Source organism: Aspergillus caelatus (assembly GCF_009193585.1).
Source record: "Aspergillus caelatus strain CBS 763.97 unplaced genomic scaffold BDV27scaffold_31, whole genome shotgun sequence".
Classification (NCBI taxonomy): Eukaryota; Fungi; Ascomycota; class Eurotiomycetes; order Eurotiales; family Aspergillaceae; genus Aspergillus; species Aspergillus caelatus.
In genome coordinates, this window is record NW_022475294.1 from 12834 (window position 1) to 28071 (window position 15238).

General features: G+C 47.7%; 3 protein-coding genes and 1 non-coding gene across 4 annotated transcripts; 1 reads left to right on the plus strand and 3 right to left on the minus strand.

Moving 5' to 3' along the window:
- Positions 1 to 1673: 1673 nt before the first annotated feature.
- Positions 1674 to 2610, plus strand: BDV27DRAFT_142509 (putative HLH DNA binding protein (Penr2); the record flags this gene model as incomplete). Its single annotated transcript, XM_032069961.1, has 2 exons — positions 1674 to 2205; positions 2258 to 2610. The coding sequence occupies 2 exons, from the start codon at positions 1674 to 1676 to the stop codon at positions 2608 to 2610; spliced, it is 885 nt and encodes a 294-aa protein (XP_031930813.1).
- An 853-nt stretch (positions 2611 to 3463) lies between these two features.
- Positions 3464 to 5179, minus strand: BDV27DRAFT_123321 (putative extracellular cellulase CelA/allergen Asp F7-like). The gene is made up of 2 exons (XM_032065845.1): positions 4013 to 5179; positions 3464 to 3925 (listed from the first exon to the last, which is right to left on the minus strand). Exons 1-2 carry the CDS (start codon positions 4835 to 4837, stop codon positions 3515 to 3517), a joined length of 1236 nt encoding a protein of 411 aa, XP_031930814.1. The 5' UTR covers positions 4838 to 5179; the 3' UTR covers positions 3464 to 3514.
- A 939-nt stretch (positions 5180 to 6118) lies between these two features.
- On the minus strand, positions 6119 to 6209 carry BDV27DRAFT_t49. The gene has a single exon. It is a non-coding gene; the product is annotated as a tRNA-Tyr (tRNA).
- Positions 6210 to 8184: 1975 nt separating this feature from the next.
- On the minus strand, positions 8185 to 15218 carry BDV27DRAFT_142511 (exocyst subunit SEC8; the record flags this gene model as incomplete). The annotated part of the gene is made up of 19 exons (XM_032069962.1): positions 8185 to 9168; positions 9222 to 9329; positions 9380 to 9525; positions 9579 to 9714; positions 9769 to 10209; positions 10260 to 10373; positions 10438 to 11423; positions 11478 to 11651; positions 11742 to 12168; positions 12814 to 12953; positions 13012 to 13056; positions 13108 to 13192; positions 13245 to 14079; positions 14138 to 14183; positions 14241 to 14462; positions 14520 to 14581; positions 14641 to 14806; positions 14905 to 14964; positions 15023 to 15218. The coding sequence occupies 19 exons, from the start codon at positions 15216 to 15218 to the stop codon at positions 8185 to 8187; spliced, it is 5373 nt and encodes a 1790-aa protein (XP_031930815.1).
- Positions 15219 to 15238: the final 20 nt, after the last annotated feature.

Below are 15238 nucleotides of genomic sequence, written 5' to 3' on the forward strand. Positions count from 1 at the left end.
TCATTCGTCGACTAAATAACTGATATTATGCGTTTTGGACCGTGCAACCTAAGCAAGGACCCAAAGGAGGGACGGGCCGGTCGGGATGAGCAGGCACTCCCAAATGGGGGGATTTAGTTCTCCAATGACACCATTCTGCATGAGGAGACGGTGGCCATCATTCGATGAACACAGCAGGCCTGGGGAAACATCGCAGAGTTACTACTAAGAGTTCATGATCTTCGTCCTGTCTTCTTTCAGGAGGGTTGCAATAACCCACGTGATTTCCGGGTGAACCCCTCCTCCGGCAACCGGCCAAGGCGAAAACAAGTAACCAATCAGATATGCAAACGGGGACCTTGGATGAGGAGGGGGCACGGGATTGCAGCACATGACATCTAAATGGGGAAGAAGGAGGGAGGAAGAAAACCGGTTGGATTAACTTGGGAGGGAAAGGCTACGGAAGATTGGTTGATAATGAGCGGACTGACTCGGTGCAAGGCCTTCCCAAGTCGTCCTGCGATGGAATGATCGATGGATCGATAAAGGAAGAGATAAAGAGAGGCTCCGTTGTCCCGTGACCAGAGTGCACACCAGGTCACAACCGGTCACCGCATTCCTCCTCTTTTTGGCCAAAGGCTTGACCTCGTCTTTCGCCCTCGCCACGTGAGCAATCCCTCTCTACTCGACTCTCTCTCTACACCTCCATGTATCCCTACTTTCCATTGTAAAAGCCGCCACTTCTTTTTGTTCGTTCTCAAATCCGGCTTGTCCGCTGTATTGAAGCCAGACGATTCTGCCTCGACCATTTCTTCCCGATACAAATTTCGTTTTCTTGCTCTCACGATCGAATCGCGATCATCCTATCTTGTTGTTGCCCGTGGCAGGTGACTTGCTGTCAGGTGATAGATAGTCCATCCCAAGGTACTGCTGCTCCCTTTCTTCTCGTTTACTTCCTCCTTGTTATCCGTTCTGCCAACCGCAACAACCTTCGCGGGTTGCTGCTGCATGTTGCTCCTACTATTGTCCCGTCCATCGCCTTGGTTTTCATGCTGTCCGCCATGAACCGGTCGCGAGGAGGCTGTTGCCTATGATGTCGCGCGGTTACGTCGGTCGCAAAACTGTCAGGGCGCGTTTCTTCTGTAGTTCCTTGCTGATGGATACTGCTTGATGTATCTCTGTCCTATGGCTTTATTTATGCTCCCGCGATTTATATGTTTAGGTGTATACATGAAGAGTTTTGCTTTGCCGCTGGCATGATCTCACTGACCAGATGTTATTGATGTGGATGTGGAAGCGGAGATGCGCGCGTCAACCCCCCCAAACGCGTCTCCCACCCTGCACCTCAGCATCAATGCTGATCAGCATGATTCACGCTTTTCTATTGATTGAATAAATTTTTTCTTTCTAGATTGGCATTACCCATCATATCTCAACACAGCTATTTCTGCTTTATATGAGACTTGCATCTGCACTACTGACCATTGAGCTGCGATAACTGACAAAACCATATGGTACATAGATCACTCACTCAACAATAGATTGGTGTCAGTAGCTGTGCAGGAGCGTGGTTGCCCGATCTTATCTAGACTCTACCTTATCTAGCAGGTAAGCAGGGTTCTACTGACGCTCCTTCCCACTGGTCTGCTGACATCATTCGTTTGTAGGGTAGTTTATTTGTAACACTCGGCATCATGTCCGATCCCTCATTGGGTGCCACTGATGGCATGAACAATAAGAGAAAGCGCGAAAGCACTGACAGCACCGGGCCTGATGCTCAGCGATTGAACCGCTCCTCCAACGGAAGTAACGGCAGTATTCCAGGCCCAGATACCCAACCTAATTTCGGCCATACCTCGCTCGCATCTTATGATACCCATGGCCTCCCTGGTGCAGCATCGGAGCTTAATATTGACCAGCAAATTCTCCAACATGTCGGTCCGCAGAACGGTATCTCTGATGAGAATGCTCTGACTGCTAAAGCTGCTCTAGCCGCGCACCAACCGCAGAATAAATACCCACCTCCCCCAGACGCGACATTTGACAGTAGCCTTCCGCATGGCCTGACGTTCGGAGACGAAATGGGCCAAGCGATAGGTGGCGCTCATGGTCATAATTCTACCGCCGCTGCTGTCTATGCTGCGCGCGAAGCGCAGAGCATGAACCAAAAGCCCTCCGTTGGGTCGCCGGAATGGCATCAAATCCGCAAGAACAATCACAAAGAAGGTCGGTCGCTTTCGCTGCTTTCTTTCGATCCTGTCACTGACTTATTTAAAAGTGGAACGCCGACGTCGTGAGGCGATCAATGAAGGTATCAATCAGATTGCTCGTCTTGTTCCAAATTGCGACAAGAACAAGGGTGCTATTCTGCAACGCGCGATTGAGTACATTTGTCAGCTTCATGACGAAAAGAAGGCAATGAGCGAGCGATGGGAGCAGAATAACATGACTACGAGTCATGCCATCAACGAGATTAGCGCACAAAACTCCAAATTAAAAGTCGAAGTCAACCGCCGTGGAGACATTGCGCTCAAATGGTTGCAACGCTGTCGCGATGCAGGCCTCGAATTCGACGATTATGAGGAGGCCAAGGAGCTGGAGCCTCTTGAGGTTGATCAGGGCCAGGTTTGACATCCGGTTCACTTCTCTTTGCGTATACATTAGTCGCGAGACTTCCTTTCTGCGATGATCTTCGTTCCGTTCTAAACGTGCCACGACTTATTTTCTTCTCTTTTTTTGAAGGCTGGGAATCCTGACATAACCACTCTTTCTCGACATCTCCTTTCCTCTTCACATCTCGACTGTCCTCCCTCCCTTGAACAAACTTTTTCAGATTTGCTGTGATGCCATCTGGCAACAGCATCGTGTTTTTATTGAATTTGCAGGTACAGTCTGAGTTCATCTTCCACTGGGAGTGAGTACGTGACTAGTCTTTACACGCTAATTGTTTAAGCCTGGGTTCGGTTTTCTGCTATGTTCTCTTCTCTATTCGCGTTACCCCTTCTGAAATTTTCTTTTTTCTTTTTTATTTCCTTTCGTGTACGCTATCTTTAAGGATGGGTCGGCGAAACTACGGCTGGGAGTGTGATTAATACGGATGTTGAAGCCTGCGATATTGCAGCGCGTTATCGGAATGCAATTCTTCACTTTGAATCTTGCCCTGTAGTTGAAAACATCATTTTGATGGTTTATAGGCTTTTATGTGACCGGCTTAGTTTTGTAACATGGTGTAGTGGTATTCAAAAATCGAACTTTGTAATTTTCAAATATGTACAGAGAACGGAAGGCTGAAAGGCTGGAATAAGCACTAGGGTTATGAACTGACCCCAGTTACCCTCCCACCAAAGCATCAAAGTAAAGTATAATCGATACATCTTAGAGAAGAGAACAACAACAACAACAACAACAACAACAACAACAACGGCCATTCAACCCCTCCGCCCAACACACACACACACACACACACACACACACACATACACACACATACACACAAAATAACTAAATACCGAACTGCTACATAGATCCATCTACCCTAAACATTTCCCCCAGCAGTAACCTCAACTCCCGAAGAAACACTCACATCCGTAACCGTCACAACCTTCCCGCTCTTCCCAGTAACCCTTACATCAACCGTCTCAGTCCCGAATCCCGAACTATTCTCGAAATAGTTATAGTCTGAGCGAGTAGTGCTCTGCCAGGTACTTCCACCGTCGGTACTAACCTCCAACGAGGTAACGGCCTCATTGGCATTGACAACCTGCATCGAAAACCAGTATGCGGAGGTACCTTCCTTATTCTTCAGTTTTAGGGGTGTGTCGATATCGCAGGAGACGTAGTCCCAGGTGATGTCGATGACGCCCTTGGAGATGTCGGCTAGCTCGGTGAAGGCGGATTGGAAGAGATCGAGGTGGTTGGAGTCGCATTCGGGGCATTTGTCGACGACCTAGTTTGGTTGGGTTGGTTAGTTTAGGTTTGTATTGGTTTGATAGAGTTGGGGGGGGGGTAAGAGGGAGAAGGAGGTAATGCTTACCATTGCCTTGATAGTGTTTCCGTTAGGCCCTGTTACGGCGACGCAGGCACCGCATTCGGCGGCGTTGTCCCAGCGTGGGGAACCGAGGGCTGTCCCGAAGAGGGTGGATGGGAGTGTGTAGCCTGAGAAGGAGCAAGCTCCGCCGGAAAGATTGCCACCGTAGAAGGTGGCTTCACCGGAGTTAGATGCGCTGCTGCTACCGGAAGACGAGCCGGTGGATGAAGAGGTAGTGGAAGCTGCTGGGGCAGCTGTGCTGGTGGTTGATTGCTTGAGCTGTTTGGTTGTGGGAGCAGCAGCCGCGGTTGTGGGTTGGACATCAGCAGTGGTAGAAGGTGTCTTAGCAACAATTGGGGTTTCTGCTGGCTCTTCGGTGGAAGAGGATGGAGTAGAAGGCTGGGCGACTACTTCTGTAGGCTGGGCATCAACGGTGGTGGAGGGTGTAGCAGCAGTTGGAGCCACCACGGGTGTCTCGGTGGTAGATGATGAAGTGGTAAGCTCGACAGGAGCGCTGGTCTCCACGGGAGCAGGAGTCTCAGCCGGAGCAGCAGTCTCAACCGGGGTGTATGTTGAAGATTGGACTGGAATCTCCGGGGTGATGACTGTAGTCTCCGTGACGGTCGACGAGGACTCTACAGTTGTAGTTGGCTCAACTGATGAAGTCGGAGCCGGAGTAGAACTAGCAGTGACAGTCACATAGTAGACACTCTGGGTGTATCCTGAAGGACACACGGACTCGCCCTCGTGCCGAATGAGAGGGCTTGCAGAGACAGATCCCGAGACACTCAGGGCAGCAAGGCCCAGGGAAGCAAGACGTTGATACTTCATAGTGAACGTTTTGCAGACGAAAGATCGAAGAGCAAATGTATGTCTCAAGACCGGGGTAGATAATGAAGTAAAGAGTGATAATTCCTATCTCTCCGCCAGCAAAGGAATGAATGTATTGGATGTGAAGTAAGGACAGGAACGTGCAATAAAGCACTGACTTGGTTTCAAAGAATGAACGGCTTCTAGATCTCGGATTCCAGAACCAGTAGACCTGCTATTTCAAACAGAAAAGGAACGATCGAGAGAGGGAAATGGGAGGAAGAGGAAAGGGGATATAACAGAAATATCACGGGTATACCGGCGAGACATAGTCCGGAGTTCAGTAATGAGAGAGGACACGGCTATGGTTCATGAAATCCTCCAGTGGATCCGTACTTTGTAGTTTAATTTCCCAACGCCTATAGTCAAGACCGGATTTAGCCTATAGGCAGGGCCCAGATGGAGTGATGCCTATCCGGCTGTGGTCCGGATCGTTTAGACCCATCGCCACGATCCACGTTCGGCGTTTCATATAAAGATCTCATTTCGCTAGTGGGCGAATAATCTCAGGCCAACTGCTGCCACTTTCACATTGTTCTCACAAAGTCTTACGATCTATTGATTAAAGATATGACGCTAAGATATTACATTCTTGGATGATTTATTTCGTTCGATTACAGGTGTTCAGCCATCAGTAATGCAGCAGCCATAACTCGGTAGTAGAAATTACTATGAATTTGTACACAAGAACAGATCGAAGTAGAACATCAATCTGCATGTCCATACCCCAATCACATTGTAAGTGTGACAGCATCGAGATATCTTTTTGATTTTTGTCTTATCCACTTGGTTTACCCCATGGGTCAAGTACGGTCCTTGTGCATGTTGCGTAGAAAGGCTATAGACAACTCTTGGGAGTGTTTCATGGATACATCTTGTATAATCCTAGGGACATAAATTAACCAAGTTTGGTCTTTCCTTCTGCTTGTCTCTTTTTCAAGTTTGCTCGGTTCTCCTCAACCCTTTGCTCAAAAATTAGAAAGGTGTCTTGGCTACGCACCTTAATAATCCACTAATAGTTGCACCGGCTGGATACAAAGCTATGTATTTGTCTTACAGTAGTCAGTGATGCTGAAACCCTACTGTACATAAGGTTCGGATGAGCTGCCGTGAGCCATGCGTAAGAATTCTTTCACGAAACACCCCGTGTTTTCGCAGCGGAAAGATAAAAAGAGGTGGATCTGATACTACCAGTGGTAGGGTCAAAAAAAGATGACATCCTGTGCGGATGGCTGGGTCTCGTCCCCCGAGCCGGAATCGAGCCGGCGACCTTTCGGTTATATGTGAATATTCCATTACAGCCGAACGCCATATCCAACTAGACCATCGGGGGTTTTGAGATATCTGCTTGGCAGCTCTTTAGTACTATCAAGTCTTTTTAATCCGGAGGAAGAAGTGAGGAAAGAATCGTATGCGCTTTCGTCTTTTTAAGTATAAATGTGGGGCGAGCGCCACCCGCTCTTTGTTCTTTATCCTGCCGGTCTTGGAAGTAAGTTTTTAAGACAATCTTGCCTATAAGGGCATATACATAACAACAAAATATCTTTATACCCCTGATGGTCTAGTTGGATATGGCGCTCGGTTGCAATGGGACATACACATATAACCGAAAGGCCGCCGGCTATTCCGGCTCGGGGCAGAAGCTTTTTGTTCGTGCTATCAAGCCTGCTACGTAGCCCGAACATTTTTTTTTTTTTTTAAAAAAAAAAAAGGACAATCTATCCGAGCAGAAAGCAAAAGATAGCAGATCAAGAAAATTGTTTCCCAACGAAACAATCTTTCATAGTCTTATACAACTATTTCGACGGGAGCCTGTACCGATAGTCCTATCCTTTGCACACACCTAGGCATCAGGTCTCCGATAGCATATTCCCGCCGTGGATGAAATTAACTAGGGTTTGTTCCGGATACAAGAGCTATAGATTTGCTGTTTGATTCTTGAAGGTAATAACGAGAATTTGCTTTCATCTTATTAACCATACATCTTCAACGCTTTGCTATACTACCTAGATATAGAAACATGTTACGGCTCGCGCTCGTTGCGATATCTATCAAATGAGATGCAAAAAAAATCCTTGATGGGGCTATTTTATATGCTTCTTGGTGACCTTATGCCAACAAGAATGATTTTGAATATCCCATTGCAGCCGAGCGCCATATCCAACTAGACCTTTGAGGGTTGAAGAGATGTGCTTCTGAGGGGGAAATTGATATCTAAAGGTAGAATAGAATCTCCTAATTCACCTCGCACATTTGGAAAACTCCGTTTACTTATGATTGAATGGTGAATCGGTGATACCGCCCAGACGCTATGTAGCGTGCCCAGTCCTCTATGCATGATCCAATTCGGCTAGAATTAGGCGCTAGCTAACTCAATGGCCCTGTTCTCAATAATGAATTTCTACCATATAGGGGGCGATCCCCATCCCCAAGGCATAAAAGATCATGTTTTGAGTAGATGAGAGAACAAGAATCAGTTTTTGTCTTCATGAGAAATAAGGCTTAATAAATACCGGGCGCAAATATCATCTATAAAAAACGAAGTGTTTCTTCTTCACCCCGCAATTGGTTCCTTTATCTCTCTACCCCAGCAGCTCAGACACTTGGTACATGTGATGCAGGACTGCTGGCCTATATACCTTCTTCTACCTCTACAAAGCAATGTTTAGAACACTGTTTAGACATGTACTTGGACTTTTAGGATAAGAAACGAGAGGTAGTAGAAGGAGTTTTGGACGAGGAGGTCTCCAAGAATATTCTTAGACTGGGTACCCGAGCGCTGGCTTGCTTATTTGTACCCCGTGGTGCTTCCAATCCGTTTCTCCGCTTTAACCGTGCTGCTCAATGCCAACTTCATTTCTAGGGAATTCACTAGGGGGGTGGGGGGTTCACACTTTATCTTATCAGAACGGCTAAATGGTGCGATGCTGGTTTTTACCTACACGCATGCAGCTGTCATGCGTATGATTAATTGAGGATAACCAAGACCAAACTCAAACAGTAAGGGCGATTGGCAGACAAAAGGCCTACTATATGGCAGAACCAAGAGGTTCCGCACCCGATGACAACCGTGGAAATATCCTTTCCATATAGCGGACCATATGCGATTTAGTATCATTAGGAAATGCACTGTCTTTGAAATCTGGAATTTGGCTGTCTCGCGGCCCTAGCACGACGGTCAAAATGCCGAGGGCATCAACAGAGCACCGAGGGGTAATCTACTAATTGTGCAACTGGCGTGTAGTAGCTGTCAAACATAGCTCCTTTTTCGAATAAACAAGTCTTCAGAGGAAGAAGTAGAGGTCCTACTACCTGGAGTCCCACATTATCTCATTCAACCTAAGGAGTGCGTCTGCGCTCGCTTTCTTTGCAGCCATGAACTCTTCTCGATTCTCTGCACCTCTAGGCCCCTTGAGAATATCCGAGAAGCAGAGATCAACGAGGATCCTAAGCTCATCGTAGGTAAACGGCTCGCCATTGCCAGCAGCCAAAGCTTTTTCCGGATGTGTTGCAAATGATTCTTTTTCATCCTTTGCGTAGTCGAGAGCCTTCTCGGCGCCTTCCAGGAACCAGTCCAGGAACTTAGCACTACGCGGAAGAGCGACAATCTCATGGTTCTGATCAAATGCCCGTCTTGCACTTTCTTCCTCGTCTGTATCCACAGCTGGGTCAACGATGATGTTCTTCAGGTTTTGTTGGAGGACGAGTACGTCCAACTGAAGCCGCAGCGCCCCATTCTGATTCATTGCGCCGATAAGATGGACACGAGCAATAAACACACGATCGATAAACCTGGCCAATCCTGATGTGATATACCAGCGCTCGGCCGATCCCAGATACGAAGAGATGTTTGTATCAAAAGAGATCAGATCATTGTTTAACTCAAGTACAGTTGGTGAAGCGGACGTTGGCTGGTTCAGGACTATATGCCACCAAGAAATGTTTGAGTTTGGAGAGGGGGTTGTAGGTTCAGAATTGCGGTTGTTGCTGGGGTTGGGGCCAGCCATGGTCCTCGTGAGCATGTGAATAATACCGCACCGAATGTCAATATGCAAAGCAAAAAGTGCGGTTGAAGAAAGGTCGCGTAGCGATTCGATAGTAGTATCGAAAGCAGTCGCAGTTTCTTGATTCAAGGGGAGGTACACGGGTTGGTTTGATCCCTCACGTTTTGGCACCATGGCACCAATCAAGGTCCATCTGCGGTTTGGTGGCCCGCTTTCTTGTGGCTGTCGTGGTTCAGATGATGGCTGCGTGACTTGGCGCAATTTCAGTAGATGGCTTGCAAGCCATTGCTTGATCAGTGTAAGTAACAAGATCGAGATACAGATGCAAATGGTCGACTCACTGTGCTATTGTATAGAAGAGAGAGAGCCATAACGGTCTTAGGGTCAGAGATGATATCGTATGGCTCCAAAGGCACTTCATTAGTATGTTCAAGGAGAAGGTTGGTTTCCTGAGAAGTAGTTAGTAACAATTGCATCCTTCCCCAAAAATCATATTCACCTTATCCACAAGCTCCTCCTTGTTGCTTGCTTCTGTTCTCCATAGCTCACTGACTACATCGTGGATGTCACCCGATTTGGCATATTGCGCAGCGGCCTTGAGTCTAAATTCACCATTGTCACGAGGGGAAATTTTTGTCACGATGGCTTATACATCAAATCAGAAAAATGTGTCAAGAAGTGTAGTTTCCGGTCCTTACCTCTGTACCACCCGCAGCATTTATCATAGTAATTCACGATTTGTGTGATCAGTAGTTGAGTGAATGCTTGGTCATGGGGAATACTAGACAGCATTTTGCTGAACTCGCGGATGATGGACATGAATTTAACCGTACCCTAATGCACCCAATGTCAGAGAAGCCCCAGTGCGTTGGGATGTTAATGGCTTACCTTGAAGACTGGACGCGGCGATACTGCCAACCATTGGGGATCTTCTGTAAATGCATCCGGTGTAATGTAGCTCAGCATGCAGAGATCTGTGACCGTCTCATCGAACTGGGGGAGGAACACATTGACCATAAAGTCATCCAAGAAGGAAGTCAAGGTACTCATAGCAATATCGGAATCCACGGGCACAATTTCCTTCAAACGTTGAATAAAAGAGAGCGAAGGTGGAAGAAGGATACTCATGTTGAATACACTTGGTTCGATAAGGATCTTATGGCCAGTTCCTGAATTTCCTTGCTTGGAATCCGAATTCCCATTTGGAGTAGATTTCTGTCGTGTCTTCGACACTAGGCCTGGAACGGAAGAGCGGAGTATTTCATCTAATTCATTTTGTTCGGCTTTCATTTCCGTCGTTCCATCCGTCTCGGACAGTTTGAACATTTTCTAATACCGTAAGTGATGGTACACGGTAAACTATTCTTCGTCGTACACACCTTGCTCTTGTCTCTGTAGCCCGAGTAAAGATGGCGCTTGGAGTCGTCTTCGCCTCCTGGTCGGAGGGATGATTCTCCATCGGTCGCTAGATAATCATGCATGAGTGATCGAATCTGTCACATAAGTTAGGTAAATACAACGAAAACACTGTCAAGGAGGCCATGTTCAACTACATACCTCACTTTGGTAGAGTTTCCACAGCTCTTTGAAGCCCCCTGCAAGGGCGCTGCTTTTAGGAATGCCTTCACGTTCAACAATAGCTGCAATGACATCATGGACAACGCGATGACCTTCGGCAATAGATTCGAATTTGGCATACAAGGTCCACAGAAACTCAGATAGGACATGCCCGCGGTTCTCGATTGTTTCGGTCGGTAGGTTTGTCTTGCTCTCCTTTGCTGCAAAGCCGCGAGTCAAGTTTGGATAGCGTGCGTCAACTTCCGCGTTTGTTTTGTCAACCACTGCAAAGAGTTCAACTGGAAGCCGCTGTTCAATCCGGTCGACAGCGATATCCAAATGACCCATTTTATTCAATGCTTCGATTAGGAGTCGGATATAGTAAAACGTGTCAGCTTCTGGGTTGCGAGAAGCATCCTCCACCATGGGGGCCGAAGCGTCCAGCTTCGCAAGGAAAGTGTAAACAGGTCTGTCCCAAGATGCGCCAGCCCATCCGGATTGACTTGCACTGTTGTTCTCCCCCTCCGGGGTTGGTGGTTTCCATCGATTCGAGCAATAAGGAGATTTAAGATATAAATGATCGTGCAACTCTTCTACCAGTATATCTGTGAGTGATATTTCTTGGTTAGTGAAGTAGGCGCGAATATCTGCTAGAGCGCCGATATTGTCCAGTTCAGAGCGCCGCAAGAGACGGAAAGCATCGTGAAGTACCTCAACCGCAGCGAGGAATCGCTTATCAGATATTCGCGACTCCAGCTTCTCCGGAAGCGATTGGATCTCTTGGATTTGACTAAACAACTGGATAATATCATCGTACTTCTGAGAAGAGGTCGCAAGGTCTTTGAGTTCGGGCTTAGTCGAAAGCAAACCCGATTTAGCCTGTTCCAGAGCATGTTTCAAGTTACGAACTCGGCCTTGAGAGCTTTGAATACTTGATTGAATTTTGTGATAAGTACCGATTGAGCTGTTAAAGCCCTGGTGGTGTTCTAATAGTTCTCTTAGCACAGATCCATAGCAGCCAATAGTTCGCGATGACCTACCGTTAACGACAGATTTCAGAGTTCTTTGGATTCGATTATGCACATCCAAAAATTCAGGCTCGCGATCGGCTTTCCCCAGAGTACTTGTGTCCATTAATTGTAAAGCTACCTGAACTGGGACGCATTCGTCCGAGGCTACGAGATCCCATTCTTGTTGGATAGACTGCAGAACCTCTGTGATGAGCATGGATAAGAGTTAGTAGAGGGACAAAGGCATTTGAAACCAATGAAGTGTAAATGGCTTAAAAAAAATCATAGACAAACCTTCAACAGCCTGAGACCCAGCCGTGTTATAACTAGGGATATTTGATTCTTTCTCCTGGCTCCCATCAGGCAACCGGGTATTGTCTCTTTGAGACCGGCCATCTCGCGACGAACTCTGTAGCCTTCTCTCGGGGTCTCTATCTCGTTCTCGCGTGCGTGAGCGTGATGATGAATATTCGCGATCTCGATCCCAATCCTGTCTTTCGCGGCGTCGGTCGGGTGATTGGGACGGTGACAACCCAGGTTGCTGCGGCGTCTCAGGGTAAAATCCACCATAGCCCCCTGGCCGACGCTCTCGTCCACCTCCGTAGCTGTTTACAGCCAGATTGCTGCTATTGCCATAACCTCCATCAGTGCGGTCATATCGGCTGGTGTCGGGGTGCCCGTATCCGTTGGCGTAACCTCCTCGACCACTCATACCAGGTGTCTGTATCTAGCGGATATTAAATATGCAGGGCGGAGAATTAAGAGGGCTCGTAATGGGGCACGGAAGGTAATTGAGGTTCGTGGAGTCGGCAAGCAAGCTTAGCGATGACGTTGAGAAATCAGGCAGGAGAAAACAATCATGATCATCCTCGAGACATAGAACTGGGTAAATCCAAAGCAGGTCACTGCATATATGTTAGATAAGTACGGCGCAAATCCAACAAGATGTTGGGGTTCGAAGGGATCGCGACAGGCGGCAAGTCACTTGCATGGGGGACAGCTATACCTAAGGTGTCGTTGGCTCACGGGTTCTCCACATTAAAGTGCATTAAATCCCGTCCGGTCAGCCACATTCCGCTACGAATTGCATTCTCCTCTGAATTCTAGTGCAGTACAAGGCTAACGAGGCACATGGTTCTACTTAAATGGATCCCATTGGATTGCTAAAATAGAAACACGTCTATACGATTTCTATTAGACTATAAGGGTTCTATTAACAATTATAGTTTACTGTCCGCCGTTGTTTCGGCTCGCTAGCTCATTTAGAGATGGGCTGTGTTTCCCGCTGGAGCCAGCTGCGAGTGTATTCATCGTTCTCGAAGAAGTGGTGAGTCTTCTCCCAGATCTCTGCATGGTAGTCATTCACCCATTTGAGCTCAGCATCACTGAGAAGAGATGGTTCGATCAGATTGCGACCAATAGGGGCCATGGTGACATGCTCGAAGCCTAGCCACGGCTTATCGCCAAACTTGTGCGTGGTTTGCACCTCACGTGCCATGATAACATCTGTTACGGCTGGTCAGTATTGGGTTTGGATGAAAATCCGCGTCGCTTGAAGGCTTACTCTCTATCCGAATACCAAACTTGCCGTCCTCGTAGAAACCAGGCTCTGTTGTAGTTAGTAGACAGGTCCTTATAGGGCAAAGATAAAGTAGCATACCATCAGAAATCACGTTTCCAGGTGCTATAGGGACCTCGGTGTACTGAACACGGGTGCCGACACCCATTGGTCCCTCGTGTACATTCTACAGCTTTATAAGTATTTTATATCAAACTCGCAAAAGCTGGCTTGCTTACCAAGTAGGAGCCGATTCCGTGCCCAGTGCCATGTAAGTAATCGAGTCCCTCCTTCCAGAGGTACTGTCTGGCGAGCACATCAAGTGCAAACCCACTCGTACCCTTCGGGAACACAGCAGTATCAAGACCAATCACGCCCTTGAGAACCAATGTGAAGGCCTTCTTCTCCAGCTCGGTAGGTTGTCCGAAATGGAACGTTCTGGTAACATCTGTGGTCCCATCCAGGTATTGAGCACCAGAATCGCAAAGATAAATGGCGTTTGGATCAATGATAGAGCAACTTCCCTTTTCCGGTTTATAGTGGATAACCGCGCCGTTAGGGCCTGTAGAAGAGATAGTGTCAAACGAAAGACCGGCAAAGAGTTCATGTTTAGATCTGATCTGTTCTAGTTTGTCTGCGGCGTCCACCTCGTCAAGAGTCGATTTCTTGTTGACTAATTCGTTCTCGAGCCAGGCGAAGTATTCTGTCAGCGCGGCACCGTCGCGGATATGGCATGCCCGCATGCCCGCGAGCTCCACATCATTCTTCACTGCTTTGGCATCGCCAATGGGGCTACGGACTTCTTCGACCTGTCCCTCGCCTCCAAGGCTAAGGCTAAGTGCCCACGAAGCTTTATTGGACAACAAAAACTTAGAGGCCGTTTCTCCCGCTTCTTGCTTTCTTGCCTCACTGAGAGCCTTGGCGTCGGCATAGATAGCATCATAAGGCTTGATCACAACGTCTTGACCCAGATGAGCTGTCACCTCCGGTGTCAGCTTATCAGCATCGACATAAAGCTCCGTAGTTGTAGGCGTGATGGTGGCAAAAGAGAAGAACACCGGATTATAAGGAATGCTGAGATGTAGTTGTAAGTAAATTGGTATCCAGAGAGTGGGTCTATCCATAAACTCACTCGCTGCCTCTTAAGTTGAACAGCCAAGCAATTTCATCGAGCATTGCTGTTATCACTTGTTAGCCACCAAGAATTTCGGTGTAAGGTAACTAGGTAGCAGTACAAACGATGAAACCGGCCGATTTTCTCGACTCCAGCTCTTTGCGGAGTTCGCTGATCTTTTCCTGGAAGCTCTTCCCAGCGTACTTTTCCGGATGAACTCTTACCTTCTCCCTCGGGGGAGCAGGCCGGTCCTTGCCCCAAACCAGATCAACCAAATTCTGCTGAACACCCACCAGTGTCGAGCCATTTTTCTTGAGGGTTTCCGAGAGGCTACGGGCACCAGCTGTGAAAACTTAGCTTCTCGAATCAAGAGCTAGCAAGAACAAGGCCAACCACTCACACGCTGTGATCAAAGCTGGGTCGACACCAACGACCTTACCGCCTTCGGCTTGTTCGGTAGTCCTAATCACATACTAAGTCCAACGATCCTGAACAAGTCATGTATGCACGATATATCATACCATTCCTGCCAGGTCGGAAAGCCTTCGACACCACGCTTTAGGAGCTGCCAGTTGTTGTCAAGCTGTTTGGAAGCCTGGTTGAAATACCGCCCATCAGTGGACAGAGCGGCTTTGCTCAGAGAAACAATGGCTGTTCCAGCGGACCCGGAGAAGCCAGAGATAAATTCTGTGGCAGGTGTGAGCTATACAGGCGACCGATGGTAGTGGATTGGGAAATTCGTGTCGGAAAAGATGAAAGGTAGGGTTCATGGACGCAAATCTAACCTCGGCGGCCATCACATGGAGCAATATACTCCGACTGATGACTATCTTCGGATGGGACAACTTTTAAAAGAGTGAGTATTGAAGTATGTCAATTAAAAGTCGTGGAATGATGTCATACTATATACATCCACCTTGTGTTCCTGCATCAACTCTCTGAGTCTCGAGAGACGTTCGGAGGTGTTCACGGTCTCCATATCGACTGAATAGCGAGGTACAGAGATAGAAAAGAACCTTGAGTGAGAGAGGGGTAACTGGCGAGCCGATCGAAACGCTGATATCCACGGAGAGCGAATTGGAGGGCGAGAAAAAAGCATCGACGAGCGAGGTCTGAAGA